Below are 15497 nucleotides of genomic sequence, written 5' to 3' on the forward strand. Positions count from 1 at the left end.
AAACTTAATTTTGTTTACATGAGATGTTTGCAGGTGTTGAAATACAGTATTCTTTAGAATCTAGAATGTCTCTTCATATGCTTTGTTTAGCATTGTTTAAATGAAACTGTCTTGAATAATGTAAAATAGGCTTTTTTCATCTATGTATGTTTTAGGGCATTTAAATATGTGGTCTAATCCTTCTGAAGGTTTTTTTTGCTATTTATATGATAAGGAAAGTTGGATTGCTTAGAAGATATTTCTTTTAGGCATATGTAGTGCCTCAGCAAACTTTTTTTTAGTGCACTGAGGTTGCCTGGAGGGTTCAGAAGGCTAATCTCTTTATTTTAAAGCAGTATTAATTTCTTGTTGTCTTGCAGTGTTCTTCATATGTGTGAAATTTGTGGTGAGGCTTCAGCCTTCTAAATTACATAAAAGCCCATATAGCAGAAATGCATTATCTGTCTTCTTTATTGTTTCTACCACAACGTAAGATATTCAGAGGATGTACTTCTGACACAGAATTATGTCGTTCTGACCTCATTTTTACTATGTGTTTAGCAGAAACGCCCACTTGAAGTAAACTATCTATACAGATAGCTTTAAAAGTACAGAATAATTTATTGGATTAAAGTTTTAAAATTGTAGTCAACATCCAACTGCTAAGGCAGAAGTGTATAGCTTGAGCTCTAAGCTAATAATTGCAATTTTGAATTTTGCAGGAGACGATTTTGTTGTTGTTAGCTGTGAAGTCGTGTCCGACCCATCGCGACCCTATGGACAACGTTCCTCCAGGCCTTTCTGTCCTCTACCATCTTCTGGAGACCATTTAAGCTCATGCCTACTGCTTCAGTGACTCCATCCAGCCACCTCATTCTCTGTCGTCCCCTTCTTCTATTGCCCTCAATCTTTCCCAGCATTAGGCTCTTCTCCAGTGAGTCCTTCCTTCTCATTAGGTGGCCAAAGTATTTGAGTTTTAGTTTCAGGATCTGGCCTTCAAAAGAGCAGTCAGGGTTGATGATCTCTAGGACTGACCGGTTTGATCGCCTTGCAGTCCAAGGGACTCGCAGGAGTCTTCTCCAGCACCATAGTTCAAAGGCCTCAATTCTTTGGCGCTCAGCCTTTTTTATGGTCCAGCTTTCACTGCCATACATTGCAACTGGGAAGACCATAGCCTTGACTATACGCACTTTTGTTGACAGGGTGATGTGTCTGCTTTTTAATGTGCTGTCTAGATTTGCCATGGCTTTCCTCCCCAGGAGCGTCTTTTAATTTCTTGGCTACAGTCCCCATCTGCAGTGATCTTGGAGCCCAGGAAAATAAAATCTGTCACTACCTCCATTTCTTCCCCATCTATTTGCCAGGAATTGAGAGGGCCGGATGCCATGATCATGGTTTTCTTAATGTTAAGTTTCAACCCAAGTTTTGCACTCTCCTTCTTCACCCGCAACAAGAGGCTCTTTAGTTCTTCTTCACTTTCTGCCATTAGAGTGGTATCATCTGCATATCTTAGGTTGTTGATATTTCTTCCGGCAATCTTAATTCCAACTTTTGATTCATCTAGCCCTGCCTTTCTCATGATGTGCTCTGCATGTAAGTTAAATAGGCAGGGCGACAGTATACAGCCTTGCCGGACTCCTTTCCCAATTTTGAACCAATCAGTGGTTCTGTGTCCAGTTCTCACTGTTGCTTCTTGGCCCACATATAGGTTTCTCAAGAGACAAATAAGATGGTCTGGTACGCCCATCTCTTTAAGAACTTGCCACAGTTTGTTATGATCCACACAATCAAAGGCTTTGGCATAATCAATGAAGCAGAAGTAGATGTTTTTCTGGAACTCTCTAGCTTTCTCCATGATCCAGCGTATGTTGGCAATTTGAACTCTAGTTCCTCTGACTCTTCGAAATCCTGCCTGTACTTCTGGTAGTTCTCGATCCACATACTGCTGGAGTCTAGCTTGTAGGATTTTAAGCATAACTTTACTAGCATGAGAAATGAGTGCAATGGTGCGATAGTTTGAACATTCTTTGGCACTGCCTTTCTTTGGAATTGGATTGTAAACTGATCTTTTCCAATCCTGTGGCCACTGTTGAGTTTTCCAAATTTGCTGGCAAATTGAGTGTAGCACTTTTACTGCATCGTCTTTTAAGATTTTGAATAGCTCAGCTGGAATACTGTCACCTCCACTAGCTTTGTTGTTGCTCAGCTTTTCTAAGGCCCACTTCACTTCACATTCTAGGATGTCTGGTTTGAGGTCAGTGACTATTTCATTGTGATTATCAGGGATGTTAAGCTCATTCTTGTATAGTTCTGTGTAATTTTGCCACCTCTTCTTAATCTCTTCTGCCTCTGTTAGGTCCCTGCCATTTTGGTCCTTTATCATGCCCATTTTTGCATGAAACGTTCCCTTCATCTCTCCAATTTTCTTGAAAAGATCTCTGGTCCTCCCTATTCTATTGTTTTCTTCTATTTCTTTACACTGTTGATTTAAGAAGGCATTCTTATCTCTTCTAGCTATTCTCTGGAATTCTGCATTCAATTGGGCGTATCTTTCTTTTTCTCCCTTGCCTTTCGCTTCCCTCCTTTCCTCAGCTATTTGCAAAGCTTCCTCAGACAGCCATTTTGCTTTCTTGCATTTCTTTTTCTTTGGGATGGTTTTGGTTGCTACCTCTTGTACAATGTTGCGAACCTCTGTCCATAGTTCTTCAGGCACTCTGTCTATCAGATCTAATTCCTTAAATCTATTTGTCACCTATTTGTCAACAGGGATATAATTTAATTCATACCTGAGTGGCCTAGTGCTTTTCCCTACTTTCTTCAGTTTAAGCCTAAACTTTGCAATGAGAAGCTCATGGTCTGAGCCACAGTCAGCTCCTGGTCTTGTTTTTACTGACTGTATAGAGCTTCTCCATCTTTGGCTGCAGAGCATATAGTCAATCTGATTTCTGTGTTGACCGTCTGGTGATGTCCATGTGTAGAGCCGTCTCTTGGGTTGTTGGAAAAGAGTGTTTGCTATGACCATCGTATTCTCTTGACAAAATTTGATCAGCCTGTGCCCTGCTTCACTTTGTACTCCAAGGCCAAACTTGCCTGTTATTCCGGTTATCTTTTGGCTTCCTACTTTAGCATTCCAATCCCCCATGATGATAAGAACATCATTTTTTGGTGTTAATTATATAAGGTGCTGTAGGGCTTCATAGAACTGGTCAATTTCATTCATTCTCCCTCAGAAGAAATGGAGTAGCCTTCATAGTCAATAAAAGAGTAGGAAAAGCAATACTGGGATACAATCCTCAAAATGACAGAATGATCTCAGTTCGAATCCAAGGCAAACCATTCAATATCACAGTAATCCAAGTCTATGCACCAGCACCGGTGGTTGGGGTGCATCAGAATCTTGTGCATCAGAATTTTGGAATCTTGGTATAAGTTAAAAGTATATAATGATAATATGATTAGTATCAGCAGTGCAACCAGATTCACTAAGATGTACAATGCAGAGTTACTCCACTCATTTTTTTTTTTAGAAACAGGAGATATTGCTGTAATAGTTGCATCCAGTCATGCTCTGAGTATTGGGCTAAAGTTGATTTGACAGTTTTGTTTCATTGATCAGTCTTAATTTGTGAGTGCAGTATGCCAGCACATTCAGAGATTACTCTCATTCAATGATCGTTTGAAGTTATGACAGTGCTGAATGAGGAGTAGTTGCATCTGGCAGTCCCAGCATCCCCATGGTCATGTGATCATGATCTGGGCTTTTGGCAAATGGTTCACACTTACGATTGTTGCAGTGTACCACAGTCATGTGATCTTCCCTGCCAGCTTCCCAGAGACAAAGTGAATGGGGAAGCTGGAATTCACAAGTCACGCAGTTAAGTCTCTCTCCCAGCAACTCTGCACATCTTGACAATCATCCATGCACCCTTACCACCCTCATGCTCTCTTCAGAAGCCTCGTTGTGCTCCGCCCATGCCATCCCACCTACTTGCACACCCCTGTGCACCCTTCTCAAACTGGCCTCTCACGCACTTTACGCACCTCCCCAAGCCTTGTACTTGAGCCTTGTCTCCCCAGCTACCTACGTACCCTTCCTGAAATTCTCTGTGCCTGTGTTACACCACTTTTGCCACTTGCATACTGTCCCTGAGCTGCACATCCCCCCTGCCTCTCTCTACTTGGCAGCAGCCATTTATCAGCCTAGTGGCTTGCTTGCGAGCTGCTTGGGACATGCAACTTTCTGCCGGTTTCCCCAATGTCTTTGGTTTTTGGAAGTCTATAGGAAGTTGTGAGAAGATCCGTGCTTAACAACTCATGAACCTCACTTAATGGCAGCAGCGGGGACTGCAGGGATTGCCATTGCTAAGGGAGGCAGTCACGCTTTATGACTACATTGTTTAGTGATATAAATTCCAGTCCCAATTATCATTGTTAAGCGAGGACTATCTGTATGGTGAAGTTAAGGTTATTAGTGACTCGACAGATAGCTGTTGTTGCTTTGTTGTTAAATATTGAGATTTACAAGGAACTTTTCTATCACTTTGGTATATTTGCTGCTCCGCGTTGCCTTATGATCAAAGACATTGCCTGGAACAGAAAGAAACTAGCATCAAAAGCAATAGAATTGGGTCATTATGGTAAACATGGGGCAATTAAATTTGTTTTAAATGTAACTAATACCACTGGTCTAAATATGTTGGTTTTCCACAGGTCAAAAGCGAGCTCCAAAAAGAGGAGAACAACAGGGTTGGAATGAAAACCGTGGTACGGAGATAAAACAAGATAAAGCTGAATGGAAACCTTTCAAAGAATACTGTCCTCATGAAATGGAAAGACAAGCAGAGTTTACACTAGAAAGGTATGTGCTGTTGAAGGCTTTATTATACATTGTAAATTTGGAAAATGTAAAATCATTTACTAAGAAAAATTAAACTTTTTAACAATGTTAGCAGTTATTACAGATAGTCCTTGGGTCATGACAGCAATTGGGACCAGAACTTTTGTTGTGCAGTGACCGCATCGCTTAGGGCAGGGGTAGGCAACCTTGGCTCTTTTATGATTCATGGACTTCAATTCCCATAATTCCTGAGTCAGCTGACTCAGGAATTATGGGAGTTGAAGTCCACGAGTCATAAAAGAGCCAAGGTTCCCTACCTCTGGCTTAGGGACAACAATTGTGGTAGTCTCAGTTGCTGTTGTAACTCCAGGACTTCACAGGTTTTTAAACAGGAAGTGGTTGGAATCCCAGACAGGGAATGTGTGAGTTCTGCAGTGTGTGGGTGAGGGCTATAGGCAGGTATGAGAGACATTGGCTAGGAATGGGTGCTATGGAATATGGGTGGGTCAGTGGGGGCCACAGGTGCATGCTATGGAGTGAATGGGCAGGTGCTATGGAATACATGATCCCTTTTTCTTGGGAGAAAAAGCAGCGGGGGCAACTTAGAGGAATAAGTTGTGACTTTTCCTGCTGGTTTCTTTATTGACTTTGCTTGTGGGGAGCTATGAGGGATGGTCACAAATGGTGGTTGCATGACCATGAGATGTTTCAACTGTCATAAGTACAAGCTGGTTGCCAAGTGCAAATATCACAATCATGACAGCAAGGTTATTAGAACAGCTGGAATTTCAAGAACCAGTCATAACTACACTTGTTCAGTGCTGTCATGACTTTGAATGGTTGCTGAATGACAGGATCTGTTAAAAAGACATGTAAAAGCACATTGAGATAAATACAAGCAGTAAGATTCAAGTAAGTAAACAAGGAATCTTAATATGTCAAGGAGATGATAGTTTTCCAATATATCATTAATTGCTTATGAAATAAAATTTATTATAACTTAAAATTTTAAACATCACTGTTAAACTTTAACACATTAGAAGTCATATTAACAGAATATAAATCATTGACTAAAATTATAAGACGTAATAAATTGGATACCATGAATCAAGTTTCCTGTGAAGTTGAAACATAAAGTCTATAAATGGAAACATTTACATTTGAGATTGGTACAAATCTCTGTATGAGATTCTGTACTAGGATTGAAAGCTTTAAAGGTAGAAGTCTGCTATTCTGAGCTGGGAGGTTCTTTGGAATTGGCATAATTAACAGTTTCATTTTTATTTAAAATTGGCACCCATTTTCTATTATTTTTATTTATTATCTGTGGTTTAATGTTTATTGCTTGCTCTTCTATAATTCTTCCATGGATGTTGTAGTGTTTTGATTTTAACCTGCTGAGTCCCTCAAGTGCAGAATGAATGAACTGAAGTTATAAATTTGTTTAGCGCTGCATTTGGAATATTGACAAAGCTTATTGAAAATGACTCATTCTAGATCAGAGGTGGGGAACTATGACCCTTTTATGATTTGTGGACTTCAACTCCCAGAATTCCTGAGCCAGCAAGTCCACAAGTCATAAAAGGGCCATAGTTCCCCACTCCTGTTCTAGATAATGACAACAGATTTAAGGACCAAGGTGTGATAATATTACCTTTGACTTGGTTAACAATTGAAGAATCATTCAGTTTGTTTTGTTTTCATTTTGTTTTCAGACCAATAGAGCGTTTTGATCGGGAAAGGCCAATGAGAGGTCGTGGGGGAGGAAGAGGTGGGCTGCAGGGCAGAGGCAGAGGTGGTGGTATGAACAGGACCTTCAATGGCTTTGATCAAAGAGGGAAGCGGGAATTTGACCGGCAGAGCGGGAGTGACAAAACGTAAGTGCTGCTTTGTGTGTGCATTTGTCATTTCTTAATCTTTGAACTCGTTGCTATGAAATGTTGGCTCCCTGTGTATTATCCTTTTGTCAACAGACAAAATATTTATATTCAGACAGGAGTTTAGAATGAAAATTGGCTTTGCTGTTCTATGGCTTGTAATTGATTAATCTCTATGTTTTTTATATTTGTTTCATTAATGCTTAAAACTTTTTAATAACTGTAAACTGTTGTCTTGGAATCAGCTGGTTTATATATTTACAAAACAAATAATAGCTTCATAATAAGGAACCTAAGTAAATGTGATGGGGATGCTGATACTTTAGAAGGATTTAATCTGTTGTAGCTCTGCTTTTTGGGGGATTCTCTCCAGATTCGGACTTCAGCTCTAGAATTCTCAAAAATAACCCTGTTGGCTGCAGAAATCTGGAGTTGAAGTGATCTCAAATTGGTAAAACCTGTATAGTTCTGTGAATGTACAAGATTTAATTTCTAAGAAGTGTAAAATTTCTATCTACAGGGGAGTCCGTGCAGAAGATAAAAGGGGTGGAAGTGGACCACGTAACTGGGGAACTGCTAAGGATGATATGAGGTATGAGTAATGTGTTAGTAATTTCCAGGGAATCATTTCCAGGTCTCCATAACAGTAGAATGATTTATTTTAACTATTGGATGCTGACTATTGTTTTGAAAAGTTTTTCCCCCCAGTGTGCATCTGAATAATAGGAGATGTATAGGGTTATTTGTAATGTAACCCTTGAGGGCCACTGGGGAAGGAAAGGGTGCAAATTGTTATTTGTGAATTTCCTTAATTATCGCACCTTATGTCCAAAGACAGTTCTGTCTTTAGTCTTGTCTTGCCCCCACAGCATCTTGCCACCTTTTCTATGTTGAAACATTCGTCGAGACCAAAGTTAGGCAACCTTGGCTCTTTTATGACTTGTGGACTTCAACTCCCAGAATTCCTGAGTCAGCATGGCTGGTTCAGGGATTCTGGGAGTTGAAGTCCACAAGTCATAAAAGAGCCAAGTTTGCCTACCCCTGGTCTAGATTAATCTTGCTGCAGTACAGAATTTTATTTTTCCCTAAGGCCTCTTTTTTTCAAGGCGCTTTGGCAGAGCTTGGACACATCTGTCTCTTTTTGTCTTAGATTATAAGAACTGAGAAAGAAACTAACCTTTGGAGGCTTTCTTCAGCTTTTAATCATTTGGAAGCAGGATTTGAACAGGAAGACATGTTGGGTCTTGCTTCACTGAAAATCCTGAAGTTCCTGTAATAAAAGGACATAGCCTTGTGGTTACATTTGTGTGTGTGTGGGTTCACATTAAATCTTCTTTCAAGCAGGAGTTGGAAAAACTTTTTATCTCACTCTGAAGACTGATGGGTTTCTTACATTCCAGCTCAGATAGCTTTAAAGATTGTAATTCATGAAGGAAAAGTAAACATATCCATATATATGCCATGTCTGTGGGAAAGTGAAATGTTTGACATTTAAATAGAAACATGACTTCTAGCTATATTGGCCAATGGTAAAAGTCTTGGAAAAAAATAGGTGACAGAAGCTAAATGCTTGTATCTCCTTGTTGGCTTTGTGCCACAGGAATGGGTTAAAGAAGAAGAGTGCGCTTGCCTTTTCTGGTTTTTTATGATGAGATTTGTGTAGTCTCTGTTAAGTTAATGACATACTACTACTGAGATTCATACAGTGCGTAATACAACGTGCTACTTGCAGACTTTCACATTCTGTGAGTCCAAACTCTGAAACAGCTTTCCCAGTCTGGTGATGTGAGAGGTTGTAGTGAGTAACTACGTTTTTTTGTTTTTTGTTTAGGCCATGTAAGGGATCCTGTCTAGTGTAGATTTTGTATTTCACCTCTGCTTTACTATCTCTATAGTGAGCTGGAACAGACTCCTATGGAAGAGACTGCAGAAACAGAAGAGAGCTCAGGAGCACCTGATGGAGAGCCTCCAAAGAAGTATGGCCTGGTTTGAGAATCTGGCTTTTGTTGCTCCTTAAATCCCTAGCACCGATGATGTTACCTAATTAGGGTAATGAAACATTTGCAAGAAAACAAGCTCAGAGAGCACCAAGGACCGCCCTCTTAAATCTCCCATCAGAAGATCTGGCCTTTTGCTTAGAAGTTTATTCCAACTATGTGCCAAGTGGATCTGATTTCAGCATGGCCACTAGAAAATGGATCCCAGACCATTATAACAGTGCCTTATGATTTCAGCTGATCTTTAAGAATTGTTGGAATGATTGCAAAATATGTTGTGGTTCACCCAGGTGGTTAGTAAAATTGTTTACATCAGGCTTTGCCAGCTGGTAACGCCATATTGTCAAACAACTGGTAGGCTATAATTTTCTTGGATAAACTGCAAAACCTAGTACCTAGATATTAGAGATGAGTCTTTAAATATTTCCTTGATCTTTTTATCTCATTCCTTCCTTCGCTGAAGTCTTTTTATTTTTGTTTTAATCTGTATTGCTTTACCACCATTGAACTCTATGTGGTAACAATATGCTTTTAAAAGAATATTTCAGAAAAGGAATAGCAAGAACCCCAGAAAAAAATCTGCTCTCCCTATAAATTAATTTAGAACTGAATTGGCAACAGAATTGTTGCCACAGCTGTAAAATGTCTGTACTTCTCATATTGTTTTAAATTTAGATAGCATATCACCAGAGTCGCCATAGGGTTGGATGGTTCTTGAATATACTTTTCTAGAATACTTATACATTTGTCAGGATATATTGATCTCATAGTTTGGAATAAAAATGGATTCTTTTTTTGTTTGTTTGTTTGACAATGTCTGGCCTTGTTTATTCATGAGGTTTGAGGCAGGCAGGCTAATAAAATAGGCTAACATTTATTTTGAATTAATTTCAAGAAAGGGATCTATCTCTAGTGTGAGTTCTCCTATTTATTAATGGGGAATGGTCTTGATACTATACCTTAAATTTGCTATAGTAAAATTAAGTAAGATGCTTATTCAATTGTTTGCATTTATAATTTTTGAGTGTTTAAAATACATTATGTATTGGACTTCCAAATCTCTTTGAAAGCATCCCTGTAAAGTATATTGGTCTGAAAAAGAGTGATTAGCTCAGAGTAACCAAGTGAGTTTTGCAACCAAGTGAAAATTTGAATCTATACTCCTCAATATCCTAGATGGATCTAGGTTGAGGAAGGCTGCCAGAGATTGTAACAAGACATACAGTATTTTAAGTCCTAAACATTGCAGCCTACTAAATGAGGGAGATTATACACCAGGATTGCTAAGATATGCAGGAAGCAGATAACAGATAGCAAAACCGTAGTGTAATTTTTGATATACACCCACAAAATGTAGAGCAAATGTCTGATATAAACGGGTTTTCCTGGCCAGCTGTAGACATTTCCTAACCAAATAAGCCTTAAATTTAAATAGGTTTAGCAAGAAAGCACATTCTATGTGTTGCAGACGTTTTTATGTGCTATGCTACTTAAGCTATAGGCAACATGATGTTCTATGAACCTTTGTTAGCTCATCCCTCTACATCAGGGGTGTCAAACTGCCAGCCCACGGGCCGGTTTCATCGTACTGAAGCCGCACCCACCCCATTGCCGGCAATGCAAAAAGAGTTGCAATACGTTGTGACACGTCACATGACGTGGCGAGTTTGACACCCGTGCTCTACATTGCTTTCATTTCTCTTTTTAATAAATGAATTAATCTGGTATGCTTCAAAGTAGTCTCTTTGGCAGCTTCTTCATCATCATGGTCTCCCTCTGGCTTCAACAACTGCTTTGTTAGGAAATGTATACAGCTGGCTAGGAAAACAGTTTAAGTCATGCTGGCTGGGGAATTCTGAGAGTTGAAGTCCACAAGTGTTAAAGTTGCCATGGTTGGACACCCCTAGTTTAGGTGATAAGAGGAAGGGGGATAACCTATTCCTTTACTTTCTATGTTTAGCTATGTCTACAAAACCGACCAACGTTTGAATAAGCAAGCCCTCATTCCATGGCAATTATGTTGAGCTCCCACATGCTTCAAAATTTTAAAACCAGAAACTAGTTTGCTGTGTACTGTGTTCAAAGTGCTTATTTTCCTTTTAATACAGTAGGAGTGAAGTCCTCATAGCTTTCTTATCAAAAGAGTTTGTTGAGAAAAAACATATTTAGAAAAGGTCCAAAAATATGCAAATGGGGCACGGAAGGAAAGCATCTTACTGAGGAAAAAGTTTGTCTCCCAACCCTACCAAAATAGCCTGATGCAGACTGATCCTATGGTGAACTACAAGATACCGAATATCTGGTCTCGAGTGGATAGGGACAAGAATATGTTTGAAGAGAACAGACCTGACTGGTTGAATAGAGGTCCTCCAAGCTATTCTATTTCTACACGCTTAGTAGCCCATCATGTGGAAAGAAAGGAACCATTTAATGTTCTATAGCAGGGGTCTTCAAACTTGGCCCTTTTATGACTTGTGGACTTCAACTCCCAGAATTCCTCAGCCAGGCACGCTGGCTGAGGAATTCTGGGAGTTGAAGTCCACAAGTCATAAAAGGGCCAAGTTTGAAGACCCCTGTTCTATAGAAATTCAAGTAGCTGCTTTCATTTAAATTGTATTTTATCTTTCTCTCACTGGCGTTTCACAGGCTAATGGTTTTTAACTTTACAACTATAAACCCTTAGAATTGCTGAAGGAGAGCCAGTGGAAGAAGTAGTTCAAGAGATGACATTGGATGAATGGAAAAATCTTCAGGAACAAAATCGACCAAAGCCCGAATTCAACATCCGGAAGCCCGAAACCACTGTTCCTTCCAAAGCAGTGGTAATTCATAAGTCAAAATATAGAGATGATGTAAGTATTACCTTAGCATTTAGAGTGCTCTTCATTTCAAATCTGTTAACATTTCTAGGTGTACTAAATTGAAATTTAAAGCTAGGGACTGAATAGATTGAAAAATACTACTAGAACATATCTCAGCCACAGACCATTTTTTTTTTAAAAAAAATGTCCGGAACAGACTTAATGTTTCTTTTTTCTATACTTCATTTATAGCAGTAAGAGAATAATTTTTGCTACCGTTTCCAATTTGTGGATCTTCAATATTATTTGTTTAGTTTAAATTTCTAGTTTACAGCCCACTGCTGAGTATGCTCTTTAGCAGGATGTTCAGCAGAGAGAAAGGGAGAATTAACAATGGATTTCACTCTGACTGCCTTATGTTCACATGAAAGAATGAAGCCGTGTGCATATATATTAAACTGCACAGAGCTGCATTGATGTAACATGACTCCATCAATGCTAGAATGAATTGAGCTTCTTTCTTTCCCACTCTGGTCAATTTGTGAAGAATCCTCTAGATATGTTTTACATACACATACTTACATACATGCATAGAAATGTTCGCAAGGAGGTTACTAGAGAAATATCCGTATTTTTCAAGTTTTGTTGGCCAGTGTAGTTGTGTTTCAGTGCTTAAAAATCAGCTAATGAATGGCCATGTACCAGCAGCTGCTTTCTTAGCTTACCAAAGAACATTTTTTTTGAGAAAGTGTCTGTGGAAAATCGCCATCTCTTGAGACTGGTTTTGGTGTTGTGTTTCACTCTATTGCAACATGAGTCATAGAATTTAGAATGTCTCTGTAATGTCCTCTGTATTTCTGGGGCATTTTTAAAAAATATTTAAAGAAGTTATTTGGCTCTTGATGCACTGTTTCTAGTTGGAAGATGTATTAGTCTTAACCATATTTCATTCTAAACTGTGTTTTTTTTTAAAATACAAGTTTTATTAATTTTTTAATTTTACATCTAGATCTTTATGAAGCAATATGGTGTTTGGGTAGTTAAAAGTAAACAATATCAAATAACAGAATCATTTGTAAATAGCTGAAATTACATCAACAAAAATTCCCTCTCCAATTCCCTTAGTTATAATAACATAGACAAATTAATCAAATTAATACATTTTTAGTTGTAATACAATCAATTAAAACAATTTTCAGAGTATTTTCACTTATACATATCCATGTCCTGTTTTTGAGTTTTACCTAATTGCAATAAGATGTTCTAAAATAGCCTATAATATATAAATGAAAATTTAGTTTTCGGGTAGCCCACATTTCCCCATTTCAATATATAGTAACTCTCCTGTCCAAAATAGATACATTGTTCATTTCAATACATTCTTATTTTATACAGGTTAGTTCTGTTGAACATCTTAATAGTATAAATCAGTTCTAATAAGTAGCTTTCTTTTCCCTTAGAAGTCTAAAAATTAAGTATAAATCAGTGTATATCTTTTAAAGATTCCTCTTAAGCCATAAAAAAGAGAAAAAATGTTAAGCTATATCATTGCAACAAATATATTCCATTTATCACACTAATATTTCATCAATTGTTAAAATAATATCTTTTATTATATGTCATTGCAAAATATATAATTCAAAGTTATATTCTAATAACTAATCTATTTCATTATATAATAGTTTCCCTATCTAAATGCATACGTATTCTATTTATCATCCTTACAGTTGATCTATAATTGACAAAGTATGTTTTATTGTTTGTGGCTAATTTTCATTCCCTTAAAAATCTAAATCTTAAATATAAAATCAGTTTACTTCTTGTAACAGTTCCCCTTGGCCCATTAAAAGAGAATTTAAGCTTTATTATTGCCAATCCCCACATTTACAACAACAACAACAACAACAACAAAAAGCAATAAATCATTTTTTAAATCTAACTCTCGCTTTCTTCTTGTGCCAGGCAGGCTTCCATATCATTGCCTTTAACTTCTTAAATGTGTCTCCCTTTCTTCCTACAAACATTGTTTGAATCCAGGGAGACTGGTTATAGCCTACCTGGTTGGGTTGGAAATATATAAACCATGATGTTATAACCTTAAGGTGCTTATTGGCCAATGGGTGTGTAAGTTTTTCCAACGGCCATAAGAGGGAGCTAGGAATGTGGCTTCTCTCTCTTTGCTCATTGTTTTTGCTTTTTGGCTTACTACTGTGTTAAACCTTAGGAACTGTGTACTTGACCTTTAGACTGGTAAGAAGACATTGTATTTTGGATACTCCCTGAACTGTTGCTGTTGCTTATCTGTTGTTATTTGTTTATGACCTGGACTGTTTATTCGGATTGTGTTTTTGTTTTTACACCTAATAGTAAAGTATTTTTCTGTTTATCACAGCTCAGTGTATCTGTGTGGTTACTGTGTGACTCTTACTATTCTTAGTATGCTTTTGCCTGTGAAGGTTCCTGATAACTCAAGAAGCACTTTGCTAACATTGGTTATGGGCCCAGGTACGTACTGAGAGTTAGTACACACAGTATCATAGCTGAGTTTGTGTTAGCTATCCGGTGTAAAAATGGCACAAGAACAGTTGTCAGGCATCTCCTGGATAACCCGGTTGGATGGGACCAACTACGTTACATGGTCGACAAAGTGTTGCTTGCTGCTGCGCAAGGAAGGACTATGGGCTGTAGTTGATGACCCTCCGGATGTGACTGCTTGGGATCCAGAAGATGAGGACGATGCACAGAAGATAGCCAAGTTTAACCGTGACAATGAAAAGGCTCTATGCATAATTGGACTAACACTGAATGACCAGCAGCTTGTCCATATTCGTGGTGAGGTGTCTGCTGCTAGGTGTTGTGCCACTTTGCGACATATCTACGTTTGTGATAGTGTGGGCGCACACATACACCTCACACGTAAACTGTTTAGGGCTCATCTTCAAAAGAATGGGGATATGTTAGCCCATTTGAACTTCATGAAGACAACTCTGCAAGAGCTACACGAGAAAGAACTGATTTTTTCAGAGCTGCATCAGGTTTATCTCATCCTGTCCTCCTTAGACGACAGTTATGATGCATACGTATCTTCTTTGGAAGTCCTGTCCAAAGATGAGATGACACTGCCAGGGATAACCGGAAGTTTGCTGGAGGAGTCCAGAAGGAGGCAAGACAGAGACCAGCAGAGAGAGCCATCTCTACAAGAGGAACATCAGTATACTACTGCTTATACTGTTAAGAAATGCTATTCTTGTGGGGCTAAAGGGCATATAGCTAGGTTCTGTAGGAAGGGTAGAAAACAGAATGTGGATAGCAGTAGGAAGACAAAGAAGGACATTGGTTTGGCTGTTTCTGGTGAACCAACAACCATATACAACGATCTGTGGGTGGTTGATAGTGGGGCTTCTCAATGTATCACCAAAGAGGGTTTTGTCCATATGAAATGCAGCAATCAACATGTTTCACTGGCCAATGGTTGGAGGATGAAGGCCTCTGGTGAAGGTAATGCATACTGTCCATATATTGACGAACGTTTACCAATGCTGTATGTGCCGAAACTACGATTTAAGCTTTTATCTGTAAAGGCATTGGTTAAGGCTGGGTTTGTGGTGACGTTCAAGGGGGAGAAATGTATTATGGAGAGGAATGGAACCTGTGTTACTGCCAACCTAAAAAATGGTTTGTTTGTTCTCACTGGCAACCCGGTTAAAACGACTAATACGAACTCTATATGTGAGAACAAGAAGCCGCATGATGAGTGCATACATTTGCTTCATCGACAGTTAGGGCATGTGAACTTTACCACACTATGTAGGACTATTGAATTAGTGAAAGGAATAAGACTGAAGCCGTGTAAGAGATACCTGAATTGCAATGCATGTAATCAAGAAAAGAGCAAGGCAACTCCTGCAAACAGGTTAAACGGTTTCAAGACCACTGTACCTTTGGAAGTTGTATTTGCAGATCTTATCGGCCCCATGAAGCCTAGTTTAGGGGGATCATATTTTGT

General features: G+C 38.7%; 1 protein-coding gene across 1 annotated transcript in view; it reads left to right on the forward strand.

The window, feature by feature from the left end:
• The window catches only part of HABP4 (hyaluronan binding protein 4), a 29026-nt gene that overhangs the window by 5489 nt on the left and 8040 nt on the right, over nucleotides 1–15497 (forward strand). The window contains exons 2-6 of the mRNA XM_083351995.1: nucleotides 4690–4837; nucleotides 6532–6693; nucleotides 7214–7285; nucleotides 8589–8669; nucleotides 11374–11542. Of these exons, the coding sequence (XP_083208121.1) occupies nucleotides 4690–4837; nucleotides 6532–6693; nucleotides 7214–7285; nucleotides 8589–8669; nucleotides 11374–11542 (632 nt within the window). The remainder of the gene's footprint in view (nucleotides 1–4689; nucleotides 4838–6531; nucleotides 6694–7213; nucleotides 7286–8588; nucleotides 8670–11373; nucleotides 11543–15497) is intronic.

Source organism: Vipera ursinii, assembly GCF_947247035.1.
Source record: "Vipera ursinii genome assembly, chromosome: 2".
Taxonomy (NCBI): domain Eukaryota; kingdom Metazoa; phylum Chordata; class Lepidosauria; order Squamata; family Viperidae; genus Vipera; species Vipera ursinii.